Raw genomic sequence first — 21541 nt, forward strand, 5'->3', positions numbered from 1 at the left:
AGTACTCTGCCCTGCACATTAGAGACTGCTTTGTTCTATGTACATAGTCATTGAACACTGGTCCCTTTAATCATGTTTACATACTGTTTTACCCACTTTATATGTATAAACTATATTATAGTTATGGCTCATCCTATATAACTACTGCTGTACACCTTTCCTATTAATATACTGTCTACACACCATTATACACTCAGTGGCCAGTTCAGTCACTTAGCAATGACTTGCTATATAAAGCTAGCAAAAAGGCATCCGGGCATTCAGTTACTGTACAATTGAACGTTAGAATGGGCAAAACAAATGCCGTCCGTTCACAAACGACCCATCACTAGGCTACACCAGTGACTGTATGGGGCTACGCTGACGAGTCACTTTAGCGGTCACCGGCAGGTCTCGACGTGGGCTTAGACTCCTAGGATAATACAAACAAGATCTTTGGTTTACATGTCCTGATGCCATGGACATATAACTACGTTTGTATGATTCATGAATTGAAAAGCAGGATATAGGAGATTTGACTTTATTCAGTCTGTCTGACACCTTTTATGAACTACTCAGCACAAGCTGTTTGGTCTTCCAATCAAATAACAGTAATAGCCTATATGACCACCGATTCTGTGGCTGGCTAAACACGCAAAAGAGAATGTAAGTGAATGTGCCAAAAATAACACCGGTACTGAGCGGCAGGTGAGACAGCAGACCGGCAAACCAGAAGTTTGGCTTTGACTGAAAGGGGCCTGTCATCGCTGGCTGTCACTGACTGTGCTATCAATAGATCACTACAAGATGCATATTGTTCATTCTAGTGGAAAAAGGCTGTACAGACTTTTCTGACTAGCCAATTTAAACATTTTAAATGAAAAGAAGCCTAGTTTAATGAAGTGGGGAAAAAGTAGCCAGCTGAAAATGTGTTTGTTATCGTCCATTTAGCCGACAGCCGGTGCTTGTGGAAGACATTGCTAGATTTGTTTCTCCATCAACATATCCTGTTTAGTCACATTTTCACTGCCTGGGTTCTGCCCTTTTTATCCTCCAGTCCTCTACTCTTGCTCTCTGTGTTAATGGCCTTCCCTTCTCCAGGTTACCTTGTCAGGGTTTAGGGTGGAGGTGAGTTGATGTGGCCTTGTAACCTTACTTGTGTGCCTAACTTTTGGCCTTGGCTCATTCATCTGATCTGGAGACTGTCGCCTCAACCCACAGGGTACATGGAGTGGATCATGTCCGCACTGACCGACTGGCAGCAGGATTTGTCTGGGCTTTACCCCTGTGAAGTGGAGCGCTAGGCTGGCAGACGACGGATGCGGGGGGCTACAGAGGAATTTGTAAGGCAAACAAGCTGTAATCCTCTCCTGCGTCTGGGATTGGTTTGGGGATGGGCTGCAGGGCAGGGGGAGAGAGTATTACATTGCGGTGGCCTTTCAGCGCATAAGACCAAATGACGCGCACACACACACACACACACGAGTTGGTGTGTTTCTAGGTTGACTTATTATTAGGCCTACTTCCAACATTCTACCTGAACAAAGGTAGAAGACTGCAGCACAAGTCAAATGTGTGTGATGCTTTAACCTCCGCTTTGGGCGGGCTAAATTCCATTGAAAGGTTAAGCTGTTAAAGGTACAGGCTAAGGGAGTTTAGTCTTCGTTCACATACATCATTTATTTACAGTTCCAACTGGGTGAAGACAGACTTGTTTTGACGAATATTCTCTTTTCTAGAAGTCCTCAATGTATTCATTGACAGTTTGCCAAGAAACCTAAAACACACCAGTCTAGAATCACAAGGGAGGCCCAGAGAAGTCTGGTCAGTCCAGGGACCCCAGTCTCTCTTTTCGTGACCCTTATCTACTTTAATTTCTCTCCGTAGTTATTTTCCAAATGTTTGTTTTGTGGATGGATTAATCATTCTACATGATATAGGTTAGGCTAGTTCTGTGTGGGACAGCCAAGCCTCTTCCCGAGCCAACAGAGCTACTTTTAAAACTACTGAGTGGATTTCCAATTCACTTATCTTTTTCTGCAAGCAGGCAGTCTTGTCTGTCATTGTCCTCAGCTGTGCTTGGCATTAGCATCAATCTATGTTTAGAGCGCTCAGAGTAAGTCGATTGACTTTGACCGGTCTTCCTGAATGGGGCGGGACATAGCCCCAAATGACCAACAGGATGCTGTAACAATGTCTGTACAGAATATTACTTCATATCTCAACTCATGTAGAGTATGTACACGATAGTCATTGAATTCAATAGTGTACATTTACTGATAATGTGTAATTTTTCCTACCCAGCTTTTGCTCACATCAAGGTGAAAGCCTGTGACAGAGGACAACTTTCTCCTGAACTTTCATTTGAAACCTTCCTAAATTGTTCTGTTTTTCCCCCTCTCGACCTTTCTGCAGTACATCAACGGTGGGAACCTGGAGCAGCTGTTGGACAGCAACAAGCCTCTGAGCTGGGCAGCCAGGATCAAGCTGGCCTGTGAGATCGCCAATGGCCTGGGCTACCTGCACTCCAAAGGCATCTTCCACCGGGACCTCACCTCCAAAGTGGGTGGCAGTTGACTGTGGGTGGATGCGTCCGAAATGTGGTGCACTGTTTCCTTTCCGAAACAGAGAGAATAGATCTAGACAGCATTTATATACAGTAACGTGTGTTCCAGTGCATTTTCTTCAAACCATAGGAGTTGGGACCTGGTTTCCATGCAATAGTACTTGACGTTATTGTGATTCTCTGGCTGTATCGGTTTCTTGTATTGCGGGTTGAAACTGAGCCACGTGGTGCTTTGATTCATGCAGGGTGTAAACCTCTTTGACTTGAATCTAATCAACCAACATGTAGTACATCAAGTTAATTTGTGATTCAGTTCATGTATGACTGACTGAGCATTCACTGACACTTTCCCTTTGTAAATGTCAGTCATTTTAGAAGCTCATAATGGAATTTGTGCTCACTGTTTGTCCTCAGAACTGCCTGATCAAGTCCGATGAGAACTGCTACACTGCAGTGGTTGGAGACTTTGGTCTCGCTGAGAAGATTCCCAACTATGAGTAAGTCATTTCCACGGTAACGGTTATATATTAAACAGGGGCCAGTGCTATACAAACACAATGTTGGTTTACATTCATTGCTTAAACAGTTTTTAGCACGATACATAAGATTTAAGATCAGGACTGAAATTGAATCCCACAGTTTAATTATTATTATTATTTTTTTTTAACTCTAAAAAGAAAATCAAGATTTGCTCCTTTGAGTCCAGTGAAATGTCTCTAGTGAATGAATGTGGGGCTGGGAGGTAAAGGGATGGACAAGTGCCAGTAGGGGGAGGGTCATTTGATTAGGCAGGAACATGAAGTACTGTTTTGTAATAAACTGGTGCTCTAGGCTAATAATACCAGAGCAGGTTAAGAAGGCCGCTCTCGTTCTCTCTCCAGGCTATGACTTCATTATTACATATTAATCTGATGAAGAATCGACCTGCTTTCATAACAAATATTTTGGCTTGTCTGATAATTGTTGTGATAAATATTGCAAAAATAGTCCAGTTTTGTTTTTTAACCTTTTTATTTAACTAGGCAAGTCAGTTAAGAACAAATTATTGTTTTCAATGACTGCCTAGGAACAGTGGGTTAACTGCCTTGTTCAGGGGCAGAACGACAGATTTTTACCTTGTCAGCTCTGGGATTCTATCTTGCAACCTTTCGGTTACTAGTCCAACGCTCTAACCACTAGGCTACCTGCCACCCCGATCTACTGTAATGAATTGCATTATTCCCTCACCCAAAAGGCTTGTAACCTCCAGTCTAATGTTTATCTTCCTGTACTTGTTGTGCCTGCAGTGGTGAGGGGGAGAAGCTGGCGGTGGTGGGCTCTCCCTTCTGGATGGCCCCTGAGGTGCTGCGAGATGAACCCTACAATGAGAAGGTATTGGTATTTTATTAAGATCCCCATTGGCTGTTGCAAAAGCAGCAGCAGCTTTTCCTGGGGTCCACACAAAACATGACATAATACAGAACATCATTAGACAAGAACAGCTCAAGGACAGAACTACATACATTTTTATAAAGGCACACGTAGCCTACATATCAATGCATACACACAAACTATCTAGGTCAAATAGGGGAGAGGCGTTGTGTTGCTTTATCTGTTTTTTGAAACCAGGTTTGCTGTTTATTTGAGCAATATGAGATGGAAGGAAGTTCCATGCAATAAGGGCTCTTTATAATACTGTATGTTTTCTTGAAATTGTTCTGGATTGGGGGACTATGAAAAGATCTCTGGAGCGATAATTGTGTGTGTCAGCTGTCTGTAAGTTGACTATACAAACAATTTTCAACACATTGTTTCTTATAAAAAGAAGTGATACAGTCTGTCTCTCCTCAACTCTTAGCCGAGAGAGACTGGCATGCATAGTATTTATATCAGCCCTATGATTACAATGAAGATGAAAACGTGTCGTTCTGTTCTGGGCTGCAGCTTAACTCGGTCTTTCCTAGCAGCACCGGACCACATGACTGGACAATAATCAAGATTAGACAACTAGAGCCTGCAGAGCTTTGTGTAGTGTGGTGTCAAAAAAGCAGAGCATCTCTTTATTACGGCTAGACCTCTCCACATCTTTACCATTGAATCTATATGTTTTGACCGTGACAGTTTACAATCTAAGGTAATGCCAAGTCATATTTTTTTCTCCTCAACTTGTCCAACAGCCACACCATTCATTAGCAGATTCAGCTGAGGTCAAGAATTTAGGGAATGATTTGTACCAAATATAATGCTCTTAGTTTTAGAGATGTGCACTACCAGTTTATTACTGGCAAACCATTCCAAAACAGACTGCAACTCTTAAAGGGTTTCAGTGACCTCATTAGCTGTGGTTGCTGATCCATTATATGGTTGAATCATCAGCATGGACACACATGCTTTGTTTAATGCCAATGGCAGGTCATTGGTAAAAATAGAAAAGAGTAGAGGGCCTAGAGAGCTGCCCTGTGGTAAACCAAACAGATCCATAGATGATGCAATCTCTATTGCACTTCACACTACCATTTCCCACCTGGACAAAAGGAACACTTATGTGAGACTGCTATTAATTGACTACAGTTCAGCGTTCAACACCATAGTACCCTCAAAGCTCATCACTAAGCTAAGGATCCTGGGACTAAACACCTCCCTCTGCAACTGGATCCTGGACTTCCTAATGGGCCACCCCAGGTGGTGAGGGTAGGTAGCAACACCTCTACCACACTGATCCTCAACACTGGAGCTCCCCAGGGGTGTGTGCTCAGTCCCCTCCTGTACTCCCTGTTCACGCACGACTACATGGCCAGGCACAACTCCAACACAATCATTAAGTTTGCAGACGACACAACAGTGGTAGGCCTGATCACCGACGACAATGAGACGGCCTATAGGGAGGAGGTCAGAGACCTGGCCAGGTGGTGCCAAAATAACAACCTATCCCTCAACGTAACCAAGAATAAGGAGATGATTGTGGACTACAGGAAAAGGGGGATCGAGCACATCCCCATTCTCATTGACGGGGCTGTAGTGGAGCAGGTTGAGAGCTTCAAGTTCCTTGGTGTCCACATCAACAACAAACTAGAATGGTCCAAACACACCAAGACAGTTGTGAAGAGGGCACAACAAAGCCTATTCCCCCTCAGGAAACTAAAAGGATTTGGCATGGGCCCTGAGATCCTCAAAAGGTTCTACAACTGCAACATCGAGAGCATCCTGACTGGTTGCATCACTGCCTGGTATGGCAATTGCTCGGCCTCTGACCCCAAGGCACTACAGAGGGTTGTGCGTACGGCCCAGTACACCACTGGGGCTAAGCTGCCTGCCATCCAGGCCCTCTACACCAGGCGGTGTCAGAGGAAGGCCCTAAAAATTGTCAAAGACCCTAGCCACCCCAGTCATAGACTGTTCTCTCTACTACCGCATGGCAAGCAGTACCAGAGTGCCAAGTCTAGGACAAAAAGGATTCTCAACAGTTTTTACCCCCAAACCGTAAGACTCCTGAACAAGTAATCAAATGGCTACCCGGACTATTTGCATTGTGTGCCCCCCCCAACCCCCCTCCCCCCCCCCCAACCCTTATTTTACGCTGCTGCTACTCTGTTTTTCATATATGCATAGTCACTTTAACTATACATTCATGTACATACTACCTAAATTGGGCCGACCAACCAGTGCTCCCGCACATTGGCTAACCTGGCTATCTGCATTGTGTCCTACCATCCGCCAAACCCTCTTTTATGCTACTGCTGCGCTCCGTTCATCATATATGCATAGTCACTTTAACCATATCTACATGTGTATATACTACCTCAATCAGCCTGACTAACCGGTGTCTGTATGTAGCCTCGCTACTGTATATAGCCTGTCTTTTTTTTCTGTTTAACTTCTTTACCTACCTTTTTTTGCACTATTGGTTAGAGCCTGTAAGTAAGCATTTCACTGTAAGGTGTTGTATTTGGCGCGCGTGACAAACTTTGATTTGAGATGCTTCCATTAAAGAAAACCCCTTTGAATTCTATTAGATAGCCATATTGTGGATTCAGAGCAGAGGTTGAAAAGCCATAGCACTTAAAGGTTTTTCAAACAACCAGTTATGGTCAATAATATCAAAGGCTGCACTGACATCTAACAGCACAGCTCCCACAATCTTCTTCTCAATTTCTTTCAACCAATCAGTCATTTGTGTCAGTGCAGTACATGTTGAGTGCCCTTCTCTATAAGCAAGCTGAAAGTCTGTTAATTTGTTTACAGAGAAATAGCATTGTATTTGGTCAAACACACATTATTTTCAGTAGTTTGCTAAGTGCTGGCAGCAAACTTATAGGTCTGCTGTTAGAACCAGTAAAGGCCGCTTTACCACTCTCGGGTAGCAGACTGACTTTAGCTTCCCTCCAGGCCTGAGGACAAAGACTTTCCTCTAGGCTCAGATTAAAGATATGCCAGATAGGAGTGGCTATAGAGTCAGCTACCACCCTCAGGAGCTTTCCATCTAAGTTGGCAATGCCAGGAGGTTTGTCATTTTTCATGGTTAACAATTATTTTCCCACCTCTTCCACAATAACTTTACAAAATTCAAACTTGCACTGCTTTTCTTTCATTTTTTTTTATACATTAATATAATTACTCACTGTCATGGGCATTTCCTGCCTATGTTTGCCCACTTTGCCAATTAAATAATTGGCAACATCAAATGGTTTTGTGATGAATAATGGTTTTGAATTTGTCTTTCTGCCCATAATTGAATTTAAAGTACTCTAGTTTTTTCCCATTCAATCTTTATATCATTGATCTTGGCTTCTAATAAAGAGTCTTATTTTTGTTTAGTCACATCATTTCTCCATTTGCAGTCAGTAAGCCATTCAGATGTATGGCCAGACTTACTCCTTTTGCCCCATCTCTTTCAACTATACAGTTTTTCAATTCCTCATCAATCCATGGAGCCTTAAGGTAGGTGATCTCTAACCCTTGACCTCTACTCTTGACAGGACTGGACAGGACTACTGGTCTGATACACATCAACCCCTCAAGCTAAGAACTCATCTCAAACGCCTGTCTCTTTGTTTTCTTCCGTTTCCAGGCAGATGTGTTCTCCTACGGTATTGTCCTCTGTGAGATTATTGCCCGAATACAGGCCGACCCTGATTACCTTCCTCGCACTGAAGTGAGTATTGCTCCATTTCCTCAGTCCTCCTCATCCCCTTGATACATCACATTACATAAGACTCATATCTGGGATTTAGTTGAAATTAATTTCCTGCCTGACCTCTCTCTCTCTCTCTCTCCCCACTCCCTCCATGATAGAACTTTGGCCTGGATTATCATGCCTTCCAGCACATGGTAGGAGACTGTCCTCCTGACTTCCTGCAGCTGGCCTTCAACTGCTGCAATGTAAGTAGGCCCTCAATCTCTCCATTTTCCCAAAACACAACTGCTTCCAAAATCTTTATTCCCTTGTGTGGAATAGAAACTAGAAACACAATCTGATCGAGCAGTACCCCTGATCTTGTTTGACCTGGCTGCTGTACCCCCCCCCCCCCCCCCCACTCCTCACCATGTCAGTGTCCACTTTCTCCAGATGGACCCCAAGCTGCGACCCTCGTTCCCTGAGCTGGTAAAGAGGCTGGAGGAGATCCTGTGTCGGCTAAAGGCCGAGGAGTCTGAACGAGAGAGGATGCCCCTCTGTGGGGACAACGATAAGAAAACCATCCCTAAAGGTGATGCCTCCAACCTCCTATCTAACCCCTACAGAAGCCTGACTGCCATGGCAGTGACTCTGTGTTATGAAATAGCATATCATATGCACGATCAAAACCATAAACATCACCACCTAACAAACTCCATAAAACAATACAAACTGTGTAAAGATGCCCTCCATTTCCCTTCAATGTACATTTCTACAGCCAATGAAAGCTTGCCTCGCATGCCTGCCATGTTAGCCCGCAGTCCTGCACACCGCAGTCATTGACACGTAATAGCTGCATGGTGCAGACCAATGGTTTCTTGGAACCAGGAAGAAGCTGGTGTGCCTCCCAAATGGCACCCTATTCCCTTTTGTAGTGTAATACCTTTGACCACAACCCACACTATGTAGGGAATAGGGCGCCATTTTGGATGTACCCCAGGTCTACTCTAAATAGGTCCAGTTGCAAGCCAGGGATGTCCTTTCCCTCCCAAACCCTGTCCCAAATAGTCCCCTGAGTCATTTCCTCTACTTTTAATGATGCACAGTGTCTGCTTGCAGGTTCAAGTTGCCTTACAATTTAGCACGAGGTAAATCTCTAACCTCTTGAGTGTTTCGCAATCACCTGATTCTGTGAAGTAAAGAATAAGATACAGTACGGTTATTTGTTGTTAGGTGGAAACCACCATGTATCCTTTGAGTAGGTTGTAAATAATTTGTATTTCCTCAGATCCTATTTCAATTCTAATTTGGTTCAGGGGCCATTTGGAATGTTAGGGCATGGCTTTGTTTTTGTTTAGCTGGCTTTCATTCCTTGGCCAGTCATTTCCTCTTCACTGTTTGTTTACCTTCTGGATCTACTTTCTCTGAGGCCCAGTCCACTTTAGTATTTCTACTTTATCTTAATTATTTGCATGTATTTCCCATAATGTTTTGCCCTATGCCATTTACTTCAATGTAAGAATTTGACTGTGCCTCGTTTATTTTTATATCTTTGCATATATTGCCCCCTGGTGGCTACATTGGGAATGAACACTTCAAAACAATCATGTGTTGTGTAGTAGAGATTTGACTTGTCTCGCTCTTTGTCTCTTTCTCTCTCTCTGTCTCTCTCTGTCCAGGTGACAAGGTCCAGGGGATTAAGAGGTTGAACCCGTTGGATCTGGAGGATGATAAGATCTCTCCCAAGTCACCTCGTCCTCGCCGCAACATCTGGCTGTCCCGCAGTCAGTCAGACATCTTCTCCCGCAAGCCCAGCCGGAAGGTCAATGTCCACGACCCCTACTACAACCCGGGCCCCAGGGCTGTACCAGGGGCCCGCAAGATCAACCCCTTCAATGCCCGCGAGGACCTGTGCGGAGGCAAGATCAAGTTCTTCGACGTGCCCAGCAAGTCTGTGTTCTCCCTGATGTTCGACCTGCACTCTCCCCAGGATAATGTGTTCTCCTCTGGGACCCAGATCCACTCTGGAGCCCACATCCACCCAGGTATGTGGCAGGAGACCTGGTTTACTGGCAGACAGTGCCGCTCTCTGCCCGCCTCCCCCCAGCTGGCCCTCTTGGATGGCTGCTGCCCCCTTTCTGCCACTTTCTCCAAGTGTGACCCGGCACAGCTGGGCCAAGAGGTCCGACAAAAGGTGCTCAGCGCCTGGGCCGGGAAATATGCTGTGATGGAGATCCCTCCATACTGTGGAGGGAAAGAAACAATGGAGGAGAACAGAGTAGATGGGAGCGGGTCTCTCTCTCCCATGCCCAGTGACCGTACAGAGGCTATGGACTGTTCTAGCAGCCAAGGGAGTCCAGAGGAGGACAACGTCAAAGACAAACATGTCTGCTGCCCCATGCAGGCCCAGAATGGAGGCCCAGTGAAGGACAGTAGGAATGCTGTGTCTGAGGAGATGGAGGCTGAAGACCAGGAGGACATGCAGCTGCAGAGCACTCCCTATCCAACTGTCACTATCAGCCCAGCCACAAACCAAGACCATCTGAATCCCATCATACTGGTGCCTTGTACGGCCCCACACTCCTCCACAGAACTGCCCTCTAAGTGTGACATCATCTAGGCCTTAAACAGGTCAAGGAGAAAGGGAGCCTTGTTGTGAACTCGTTTTTAACCTAGAGAGACACTACTCAGATAGGAATGATGTGTGATGATGATCAATGCTCTGCATATATTCTTGATTTTTTAAAGATTTCTATTTAATATACTGAAAAACGTGTATTTTATTTCTTAAAAAGGCACCCCTAAACCAGGGGTCTCATAATTCGTTGAGGTTCTGTGTGTATGCTGGTTTTAAATCACTGCCTTCTCCTTGATATTCAATGGTATGGTGTTTATCTTCTGCCCCATGTGGAAATGTAGGAGAGTAGATGCATATGATATAAAAGTAACACTTCTAACACTTAATAGGGAGAAAGGGTTGAATTCTGAATGAAAAACGGCATACTTCACTGTCTTTCCAACATTGAGACCCCCACCCCTGCATCATCTTGATTAGTGGTATTTCTGTATTGTACAATGGTGCCTGCCAGAAAGGAGAGCGAGAGCGAGACCATATCAAGGCTAGTAAAATTAGTGTGGTTCACCAGACTAGAGATATCTTATGGAGACTAAAAATAAACTGCTCTTAAATTTGCGGTAAAACCAAATACTGTTTGTGTAAATGTGCACGCCCACGTGCACTGGAAATGGTTTGTATGTACCTTTTTAACATTTCTGATTTAAGCGTTTGGTTTAACCTGAGTGTCCAAACATTGGGAACTGCTGTTTCCATGACAGACTGACCAGTTGAAAGCTATGATTTCACCTGTTAAATCCACTTCAGTATAGATGAAGGGGAGACGGGTTAAATAAGGATTTTTAAACCTTTAGACATTGTGTGTGTGTCAGAGGGTGAATGGACAAGACAAAATATTTAAGTGCCTTTGAACGGGGAATGGTAGTAATTGCCAGGTGTACCAGTTGAGTTTGAGTGAACTGCAACGCTGCTGGGTTTTTCACGCTCAGTTTCCTGTGTGTATCAGAATGGTGCACCACCCAAAGGACATCCAGCCAACTTGACAACTGTGGGACGCATTGGAGTCAACATGGGCCAGCATCCCTGTCGAAGGCTTTCGACACCTTCTAGAGTCCATGCCCTGACAAACTGAGGTTGCTCTGAGGGCGGGGCAGGGGGGTTATTCTATGTCCGTCCTCCATCATGAAAAATGATGGCTTCATGATTGATATGTGTTAACTTGTGGAATTAGGTGTGGCTTGAATGTGGGATCACATGTTGAGGTGGGTCCTATTTTGGCCTTAAGTTGAAAGCTCTTGGGTATAAGGAACACCAGTTGGCATGGATGGATCACACACACACACACACACCAGTTGGCATGGATGGATCACACACACACACACACACCAGTTGGCATGGATGGATCACACACACACACACACCAGTTGGCATGGATGGATCACACACACACACACACCAGTTGGCATGGATGGATCACACACACACACACACCAGTTGGCATGGATGGATCACACACACACACACACACACCAGTTGGCATGGATGGATCACACACACACACACACCAGTTGGCATGGATGGATCACACACACACACACACCAGTTGGCATGGATGGATCATGGATGGATCACACACACACACACCAGTTGGCATGGATGGATCACACACACACACACCAGTTGGCATGGATGGATCAGTTGGCATGGATGGACACACACACACCAGTTGGCATGGATGGATCACACACACACACACACCAGTTGGCATGGATGGATCACACACACACACACACCAGTTGGCATGGATGGATCACTCACACACACTTTGGTTCACTACTCTCTTGGCACATGTTTTGGTCTACTGAAATATTCCTGTCTAACCACTTTAATAGGAAATTGCACTTGAAAGGAAAACATTTGAACTTTATCACAATTTCTATGCAATAAATGTAAACTGCATCAGGATAATTTTATCTATTTTGATGTAAAAATCAATATTCCTTTTTAGGTCTTACTATTTGAGGTGTGTGTGGATGCCATGGTGTGATGTTATCCTTTGTTGGTTCCTCAGTCTTGGCTGATGTATGAACATGTAACGGGATCTGTCAGGCAAAGCTGAAGAGCTTACAATTCAATTGTTTTTTACGTTGATAAAGAACATGTGTCCGGAATCGTTTTTTAAAATAAATGGCTAACTTTAGCTTCTTATGCTTATTTCAGTGTGATCCTATGAACAGTCATACCGAGTTCACTACAGGCTGATGGGGACTAATGTGAAATCGGCTCACTTTTCCTGTCAAACCTCACATCAAGTTGTTTAAGACACAAATTACCATGTTTGTCATAACCAAGGAAAAGCCTTTTTATTGAAACATACTGTATCAAACATTTAAGATGTGCAACAGCATGTCTAACTAAAAAGGCTTTATAAACGAAGAATACATTTGGTTCCATTGAATGTTTATACAGTTCCCTCTGCTTTGCTTGCCACACTGCTAGAAAAGCTTTTTCCCCACACAATGTCCATCTTGTGCATGTGAGCCTTGGAGGACTTGGAGAAGGTGCTCTTGACAATATGCATCGGGACAGATTTGCCACTGAGGTAAACTTTGTTCAGGCACTCAGGGAGCCAGGACTCTGAACACGGTGGCTCACCCACTCTCTCTGTCAGAGTGGCGGCATAGGAGAAGATGTAGCCGGTCATGAATGCATCGAACCCTGCCCGGTGGGAACCTCCTTCCAGCTTCTTCCTCTTGGACTTTTCTTTCTTCGCTGCATCAGATGTGGCCAGAGGCTCTGACACATCATTGCCTTCCACCTTTTCTTTGTCAGTCTTAATTTCTTGCTCTGCGACTCCGTTGCCTTCCACCTTTTCTTTGTCAGTCTTAATTTCTTGCTCTGCGACTCCGTTGCCTTCCACCTTTTCTTTGTCAGTCTTAATTTCTTGATCTGCAGACACAGCCTGTGGCTCTGCGACTCCGTTGCCTTCCTCTACCTTCTCGGTTACCATTTTCTCACCGCTCTCTGACCCCTGTACCGGAGTCCCATCTACCTGCTCTGTGGCGGGGGGAGGTTTGCTGTCAGGGATCAACTGGTCCGGGCCCTGCTCTCCATCCTTCAGCTCCATATGGACCTGCTTATTCTCAGAGGCACCTTCAATGTCCACGTTTCCCTGAGAAGAGTTTTTTCTTTTCCTCTTCCGTTTCTTTTTCTTTTCCACCTGGTTTTTTTCATCGTGCTGGATGATGAGGTCAGTGTCATGTGACAAGGGACACTGTGACCCATTGGGGCACCAACCGTAAGCCTGCAAAATACAGAATGTTAAGTTAACAAAATAGAGAACTTGGACTTATTATTTGTATGGCAGCACAGCCCCTGAAGTAACTTATCAACTGTATAAAAGCATTCTCTTATCTTGCCAACCCACATTGTCACACCTGAGGAGCAGAGGTTCTGTTGTCTTTACAGGTCTGATATCTGATTGGAGGTTAACTTTTGAATCCAAACAACTCTGATGCTTATAAAAGGGTCTTTCACTTTTTTGTTCCTGAACTGATGTGCTGCGATACCTACACTTTCCCATGAGCCATGGTGCACCTCTCTCACTCAACATGCTTTGTAACTTAGGCTTTGCCTTGTATGTGAACCCATTCAAGTTATTAAATAATACTTGCTTTGATATTTGCTCCTCATTACCATTCCTTGATTTTAGTCGGCCAAATGCATAATACTTGGGTGCACAAGGTTTACATAGTGTCTAGCATATGGCTAGTTATCTTATGTAGGCAGATAATTAATTGAATGGGTTAATTGCTTAGTCTTATTATGAGCTGCATGTGTAAAAATAAAATACTTAAATATTACCCCATTACACATGTGTCAGCTGAAGTGTAACAGGGTCATAATGCAGGGTCATAATGCAGTGTCAAGACACCATTGTTCAGATTCAGTTTTATTATTATTAGAAAAATAGCTTGGTTATTGCATAAGAGTCCATGAAGTGCCCCAGTTCTGATCATTATGGCAAACATTTTTGGGATCCTTTAAAACAGAATCTGGGGATGCCTACAAGTTTAAGAAGTGATGTACTTACAGAGAAACGCTGGCAGACATTCAGCGGTCCCTCCAGGCTAGACCCGGCCAGGCAGGGCCTGAAGTCCACATAGCTGGACAGGTGGCCTGAGTATTTGCAGAACTCCAGGAACAGATGGTGCCCATTACCACCAACCTCAAGAGACTTCATGTTGTCCAATTTACTGTGGGGAAAAAAAGAGCACCAAAAATACTGACTACTTCCTTGAATGTGTGGGTATTATGGGTATGTGTCATGTTTAGTTTACTAACCATTTCTTGTAGGCATACTCCAGGTAAGAGGCAGCAAAGCGCAGCTCATACTCTGTGGCGTACTTTGTGTCATATATCCCAGCTGGGAACATCTGGGACAGGTCAGCAGTGAAAGTGCCAAGTTTATCTGGCAGGTGGGCATAGAAGCACTGATACAGGAACACCATGTCGATTAAGCCATTGTGTAGAACCAATGGCTTGCGAGCACGCAGGAGTTCCACAAACAGCATCCGCATGTTTATTCCATTGGAATCCCCTCCCTGGATACAAGAAAGGAACAGAACTCTGGATCACTTCACCACTTAAATGTAAAAATAAGGAATAGTCCAGGATCTATGGCGGATCACAACTTTATCTCACCTTGTCATTGCCCTTGAGATAAGGGACACCCTCAGCATATTGTTTGTTGAAGTCAAATCCATGTTGCACCAGGAACTGCACAGATTGTGGTTCAATTACATACTCCTCACTGCAGAGCAACGTCAAGTTGTACACCTGAACAAGGTACGTATCATCATCCTGCAAAGAGATATAATACATCAAATAAAACCATGTAACATTTTATGTTAAGCTTTCTGAATGTCAGAATGTGCAAAGGATACATTTACCTTGTTTTCAAGTTTCTTAAAGCAAGCAAACCCAAGGGAGAGAATGGAGCGTGTGCGAGCTGCATTGCATATGGCTTTGTAACGGTCCTCTATGCATCTTAAAATTAAAACAGAGATCTAATGTAAAACTTGAGATAGCATAGTGAAAGTACATTGGATAAACCCAATTGAATTAAATCCCTTTTTGACCACATCCCTTTAGACTTAAACAAAACGTTCCATACATGTTTGCCTGTGGAAGAAGTGGTGAGAAAGTGCATTTTTGGACCTGAATGACAAAACATTGTCTTCATCACCGGAAAAGATAAACGGTTGAGTTTGATCATTTAATCAAAATAGTATCAAATGTTATTTGCATATGTTTAGATCCTATTTCACATTGGAAGTTTTTGTGTTGTGCCCGCCATCAGCTGAGACAGCATGCTCTTGAATACAGGGTGGCTGTCCTTTCAATCCTATAAATACATTTCATAGAATGGAACTATCCCTTCAGACCACAGCAACTTAGCTGGTATACCATCGAAATGTAAATTGAATTGAAATTTGAACATCTAATTAGTACAACAAAGATCACCTCCACTGTCGAATATCAACTTAAATCATGTATTTTCTATGATCTATATTTCAAAGGGTTTCCTATGGAGGTTTGATAGTATAATTTAAAGGAACAGATATGCCCATTCAAGTCAACATTCTCTGATGTATGGACCTCCATCTTTGTAGTACCCTTTTAAAGTTGACATTTCAATGTTATTCCCATTTTAGTTCATTTATCAGCCAAAACATGACACCCACCCTGTATTCAAGAGCATGTTGTGTCTGAACTGATACTGGACACAATAAAACCCTTAGATGATGTCAAATAGGGTATAAGCTACAACATATGCAAATATGAAGAAAAATAGGAATGTACATGTCTTTTGTAAATAGACTTGAAGTTAATGAAAAAAGAAAATACTTATAGAAAATAGTTTGACAACCCTGTGTATAAGTTTTTAAATTATATAAATCTCAAGCCTATTGAAAAGATGGATGTCCCATGGTATGGTATGCAAAATGGGTCAACTTTGAGCACCTTTATCTCTAGAATGTGTTGGCACTCAGGTCCAGAGTCGCTTTCTAAAAACTTCTACAATTGGCAAAATGCATGGGAGGTTTTGTTTAAATCAAAAGGGGTTCTGTCAAAAAGTGACTGAATTCAAATGGATTTACCCCATTAGCTACATTAAATAATGAAGAAAAACCCAGAATCAACTATACTCACTCTGCCAGCAGAGCTTTTCTGCTTCCAAGCCCACTCAATTCCTGAAAGAAAACATGCAGACATTATATGACATTAGTGTCAATGGGCTTACATAGAGACGTAAAACCATCAATGTACCCACAGTTGTTTGTCTGCAAAGCTCGCTGTAACACTTACTGTATCCAGTGCAATGAAGGAGGCTGTCTTGATTGCAAGGACCATAGCAGGCCACAGTTCTTTGAAATTATCATTTTGCACATCAATAACAGGGACTATCATGGAGGATGTCATAGCTAACTAGTTAATATATGGAACACAACCAAAATGTTCAACTCAGTGTAAGCTAGTTAGCTAACTGAACACGGGGAGTGATTAGACTTATTGAGTGATCAGGGAGCTCATTGCAGGAGGTTTTCGGTTGTCCAGTGAAAGCTTCCTGTTCACTACTATGCGTTATTCTTCGTCTGTTGAGAAACGAATCAATGCAATCCGACAATCGTTTTCAGGGAGGAAGACCCAAATTCTTGGCAAGAATTACGCGCAGCTGTAAACATCCAACCGTTTAACGTGGTCTGAATGGGTCCTTACAGATTGTACACCAGCAACACACTAAGGACCCCAGTAGGAGTGGACAAAGTTTTCCAATTTAAAATGTTAAACATTCGTTTTTACCATCCTATAACCATCCTTTCAATATGGGGACGATGTTGACTAAATATATATTGTATATTTTGTTAGTCTGCATAAATCGAAGGATACTGGAGGATACTTTATAGTTATCTGGAAGAAATAATTGAAACATGCAGTCACATGGGCAGCTCAAACCCGTGACGTTATCAAACAACCGTTGAGGGCAGGTGCGCCATTTTGGCTCAAACAAAGTCGGAAATAATTTACTTTGCAATTTAATATTATTTGGCATGCTAACATCGCTTAATACTTGTGTGAACCTTTGTGATGATAAAATATCTTATGTGAGCTCATGGTTCAACCATGTTCTATTTAGTTTTGTTTCCTATGAGAACAAGTGTAAAGTTCTGGTAGCCTTCGCTAGCTACAAGCTAGCTCTGTTTGATTGGAATGCAAGTAACTGGGGCTATAGTTCGCTTGCTAGCTAGCTGCATGCAGCAGTTTTGACTTGTTAGCGCGATAGGTATGGGTGGGTGTTCCGCTCCAAATTGCTCAAACTCAACAACCATTGGGAAGCAACTATTTCGTTTTCCAAAAGAGCCTATACGCAAGAATAAATGGCTTGTAAACTGCCGGCGTAATTTTGTACCAACTCCACATTCCAGACTGTGCCAGGCAAGTTTATGGGTGACTAATGTTAACCTTTACTGGCTAGCTAACGTTAGCTAGTTTGGTCCACCAGTCAACAATTCCCAACTCCAAATTAGAACAAAACATGTTGACATGTTTGTCTACACTTTGAATATTATAACTTATTTGACTTAGTGCAATATATAATGCACCAAGAGAAAATACATCGATATTTAGCCAGCTAATCCTACAGCTATGTCTTCTTGCAGGACCATTTTGAGCTGAGTCAGTTTGAAGAAATAGCCAGGTCGCCAGCAGGGGGAAAGAAGCTGAAACCAAACGCTATCCCCACTCTTTTCAGTGTGAAAAATCCACCTTATCCCATCACCCCACAGATAGTGCTACCTTTCAAACCAGAGCCAGGTAACTACTTTTTTCTTTATTTCTCAAAATCACAACATCTGTCAAAATAGATATTGACACATTATCAGATTGTTGAATACTGGTAGGCCTAATGCAAATGTTGGTCCAGTTGTGCTAACAACGTTTTTTAAAACTGTTAGTTCCTGATTGTAACAGTGGATCAAGTGAGTGATTCAGCTGTGTTGTTAATGTTCTCTGTATACCTAGTAGAGAGAGATCTGAATGTGGGGGATCATGGATATGCACGGCGGCAACCAACTCTGGGCATGGAGGAAGATGCTGATGAACTACACAAGGCAGAGGAACGTCCCTGCACCCATTGTCAACCTTACAAAACCCTGCTGGAACAAGAAATTCAACACACTGCCAGACTTCAGAAAGAGGTTTGTTGGTAGCTCCCTTTTCCCAACTAATTTCAAACGATTGCCTCATATTTCCTAAAAACATCCTTCTCTAGTCAAATCTTTTCAGTGTAAATTATGTGAAATTATACAATGGACCCTTTACACTTTCAGTCATTAGAATTTTCTCACAGAAGAACAACATAGCATTTTGTGAGAATCTTGGAAAAGATAACACCTCCTCAACATGTTAACTTGTGTGCAGGCTGAGGAAATGAAGAAGAGGATGTTCAAACTGGACAGAATAGAGAGGGGCCTCCAGACATTTCTGTATGAAGACCAGATCCGTGCCCTGACCCTGACCAAGCGTTCCCGGAGAGCTGTGTGGTCCCACGAGACAGTGCTGAAGGCTCGTAAAATCCGATGTGCAGTCGGTGCCAAGGGTTATGAATTCCTTCGGGAGTTAGGCTACCCTTTGCCCTCTTATAGAACTTTATGCAACCGCCTGGAGGAAAAAATCATGGTGACGACAGCCATGGGCTGTGATGAGCTTGCAGAGCTTGGTCTAGGAATCATATCTACATGTGACAGTCCAGAGGGAGATGGGGACAATGAGGAGGCTTTCATTGGAGTGATGTCATGACTCATGAATGAGAGATTTTTGATCAATTTGTTTGACTTTGTGTTTCATTTTGAAGAATGCAAGGCAGAATGACAGGACAATATAACAGAGACTGACGACAGCTAGTAGCCCTATGCGGTGAAGAACATGTGGAACCATATGTACAGTGGGAGATGTTAGTGTTAAAGCGTTTTTGCTTCTGGACTTGATTTCACAAAAGTTTTTTTTAAATTTTTAGAATGGTTTACTCATGCTAAAGAATTTGGTGTTTTATTTTGGGAATGAAACATAAGCTCCTTCAAAACAATAAAGAGCAGCAGTCATCTGCCTTAAAGCGGCAATCGGCAGTAGAAACAATAACAAAGCGTCCTCCCCGCCCCTGGCTCAGTAAAAAGCTGAGCGATGGGGCTGGAGAAATTTGATCACTCAAATTCATAGACCTATAGATGCAAGGATTGACCATCCATGATATCAAAATTATAGTTTTAACAATGTTTTGAGGCTATATAGTGTTACATTTTCTTTGTCTACAAATATTGGAGTAAAACAAGCTTATATTTGGAGTTCTAATGGGGTTTGACAGTTGAAGTAAGTTCATGAGACATAAGTGATTCTTGAAGAATATCAATGAGTACACATCATTAATTTCTAAGTCCAAAAATGGATGTAGCAACTGCTGATTGCTCCTTTAAGCTTTGAAGCTGCAATTTCAAATCACCTTTGTGCTCGATGTGAGGTCATAATTCAGAAGCTACGCTAAATAATATGTTGTGCACCTTTTTTCTTCAGAATGTTTGACAAATGCAAAGGAAGAGCAGAATTTTTACCCCTGTTTGCAGAGTTTTTAGTCGCTCTTCATTGTCACTTATGTTAAGTGGACAAATTGGAGGATTCGTTTGTATTTTCTAATGGGAATCTGTTTAGCTGCATTTGGAAACTGCAATGCAGTATGCAGCCTTTGGAGAACTGTGGTAGCTGCATTGTATACTGGCTGGTCCCCCTGATCTTAGGCTGAATAACCTGAGGCTTCTTTTGTTACAATCACTAATGGGATATTAGCCAGCAAGCAGAATCTCTGGGTGGGAGGAGGGTTGTAGAAAACACTAAAGAGGCAGGAGAGTATGCAGTACCCTGATCAAAACAATGGTACTGTATAATAATAAAGAAATCTATCTAGTAGGGCTGGGAATTGCCAGGGACCTCATGATACAATATTATCACAGTACTTTGGTGCTGATTCGATGTTTGGTATTTTATTAGAATCCCTTTAGCTGTTGCAGCAGATACTCTTCCTGTGGTCAACACAAAACATGAAATGTGAAATAATACAGAACATTAATAGACACAAAAAAATGCATACTTAGCCTACATATCAATACATACACACAAACCCTCTAGGTCAAACAGGGTAGAGGCGCTGCTTTATCTGGGTTTTTCTTTTAGATTTGCTGTTCATTTGAGCAATATGAGATGGAACGGAGCTCCATGCAATAATGGCTCTATATAATACTGAACCGCTTTCTTGAATTCATAAAAGATTTGGGCACTGAAAAGACCCCTGGTGGCAATGTTTCTTATAAAAAGAAGTGATGCATTCAGTCTCCAACTCTTGGTCAAGTGTTCCAAACATATCACTCATATGTCTTCTGCAAGGGGACAAGAAAGAGACTTGAGAAAACAAGTTTTGATCAGTCATGGAAATAAAAGTGCTGAAAACAAATTGGCTCCCTATTTAAAAAGAAGATGGAGAACAAGCTATGAATAAGAAATACTAGAGTTTTGGTGCAGGTACAGTCAACCGGCGCAAATATAGTATTGCAATATTGTCTAAATGATACATCGTCAAAAAAATATACCAATATGTAACTCAATTTTTTTTATCACTACTATCAAGTAGGCTGCCTATGTTTGTGGCTTTTGTTTTTTTGTGATGTTGAAGTGTTCACTTTTATCAACAGTGTGAAACGTTGTTTTGCAAAGGAGACCATACCATACTCAGTACTATAACTATACTAAACAAAAATATAAATGCAACATGTAAAGTGTTGGTCCCATGTTTCATGAACTGAAATTAAAGATCCCAGAAAAGTTCCATACGCACAAAAAGCTTCTTCCTCTCAAATTTTGTGCACAAATTTGTTTATATCTGTGTTAGTGAGCATTTCTCCTTTGCCCAGATAATCCATCCACCTGACATGTGTGACATCAAGAAGCTGATTAAACAGCATGTTCATTACACAGGTGCACCTTGTGCTGGGGACATTAAAAGGCCACTCTAAAATGTGCAGTTTTGTCACACAACACAACGCCACATATGTCTCAAGTTTTGAGGGAGCATCCAATTGGCATGATGACTGCAGGAATGTCCACCAGAACTGCTGCCAGAGAATTGAATGTTCATTTCTCTACCATAAGCTGCCTCCAACGTCGTTTTAGAGAATTTGGCAGTACGTCCACCCGGCCTCACAACCGCATATCACATGTAACC

The 21541-nt window shown here is 42.7% G+C and overlaps 3 protein-coding genes across 5 annotated transcripts in view; 2 read left to right on the forward strand and 1 right to left on the reverse strand.

Annotated features, from left to right (window-relative positions):
* The window catches only part of LOC124009749 (dual specificity testis-specific protein kinase 2-like), a 37442-nt gene extending 26612 nt beyond the window's left edge, over window positions 1-10830 (forward strand). Inside the window, exons 6-12 of the mRNA XM_046321893.1 lie at window positions 2395-2541; window positions 2960-3042; window positions 3832-3916; window positions 7593-7676; window positions 7817-7903; window positions 8091-8229; window positions 9317-10830. Coding sequence (XP_046177849.1) covers window positions 2395-2541; window positions 2960-3042; window positions 3832-3916; window positions 7593-7676; window positions 7817-7903; window positions 8091-8229; window positions 9317-10257 — 1566 coding nt within the window. The 3' untranslated portion in view covers window positions 10258-10830. The remainder of the gene's footprint in view (window positions 1-2394; window positions 2542-2959; window positions 3043-3831; window positions 3917-7592; window positions 7677-7816; window positions 7904-8090; window positions 8230-9316) is intronic.
* A 1221-nt stretch (window positions 10831-12051) lies between these two features.
* On the reverse strand, window positions 12052-17009 carry LOC124009628 (target of EGR1 protein 1-like). 2 transcript variants are annotated; one of them, XM_046321623.1, is made up of 8 exons: window positions 16585-17009; window positions 16429-16469; window positions 15165-15261; window positions 14917-15075; window positions 14557-14816; window positions 14306-14468; window positions 13133-13516; window positions 12052-13081 (listed from the first exon to the last, which is right to left on the reverse strand). In XM_046321623.1, exons 1-8 carry the CDS (start codon window positions 16696-16698, stop codon window positions 12674-12676), a joined length of 1626 nt encoding a protein of 541 aa, XP_046177579.1. In that variant the 5' UTR covers window positions 16699-17009; the 3' UTR covers window positions 12052-12673. The 2 variants fall into 2 exon arrangements, with proteins under 2 accessions (XP_046177579.1, XP_046177578.1); XM_046321622.1 differs by having other exon boundaries at window positions 12052-13516; window positions 16585-17008.
* Window positions 17010-17235: 226 nt separating this feature from the next.
* Window positions 17236-21145, forward strand: LOC124009629 (THAP domain-containing protein 2-like). Of its 2 annotated transcripts, none has more exons than XM_046321625.1 (4): window positions 17236-17712; window positions 17937-18090; window positions 18301-18473; window positions 18697-21145. In XM_046321625.1, the coding sequence occupies exons 1-4, from the start codon at window positions 17563-17565 to the stop codon at window positions 19072-19074; spliced, it is 855 nt and encodes a 284-aa protein (XP_046177581.1). In that variant the 5' UTR covers window positions 17236-17562; the 3' UTR covers window positions 19075-21145. The 2 variants fall into 2 exon arrangements, with proteins under 2 accessions (XP_046177581.1, XP_046177580.1); XM_046321624.1 differs by having other exon boundaries at window positions 17238-17712; window positions 18298-18473.
* Window positions 21146-21541: the final 396 nt, after the last annotated feature.

The sequence above is a fragment of the Oncorhynchus gorbuscha genome, linkage group LG22, assembly GCF_021184085.1.
Source record: "Oncorhynchus gorbuscha isolate QuinsamMale2020 ecotype Even-year linkage group LG22, OgorEven_v1.0, whole genome shotgun sequence".
Taxonomy (NCBI): domain Eukaryota; kingdom Metazoa; phylum Chordata; class Actinopteri; order Salmoniformes; family Salmonidae; genus Oncorhynchus; species Oncorhynchus gorbuscha.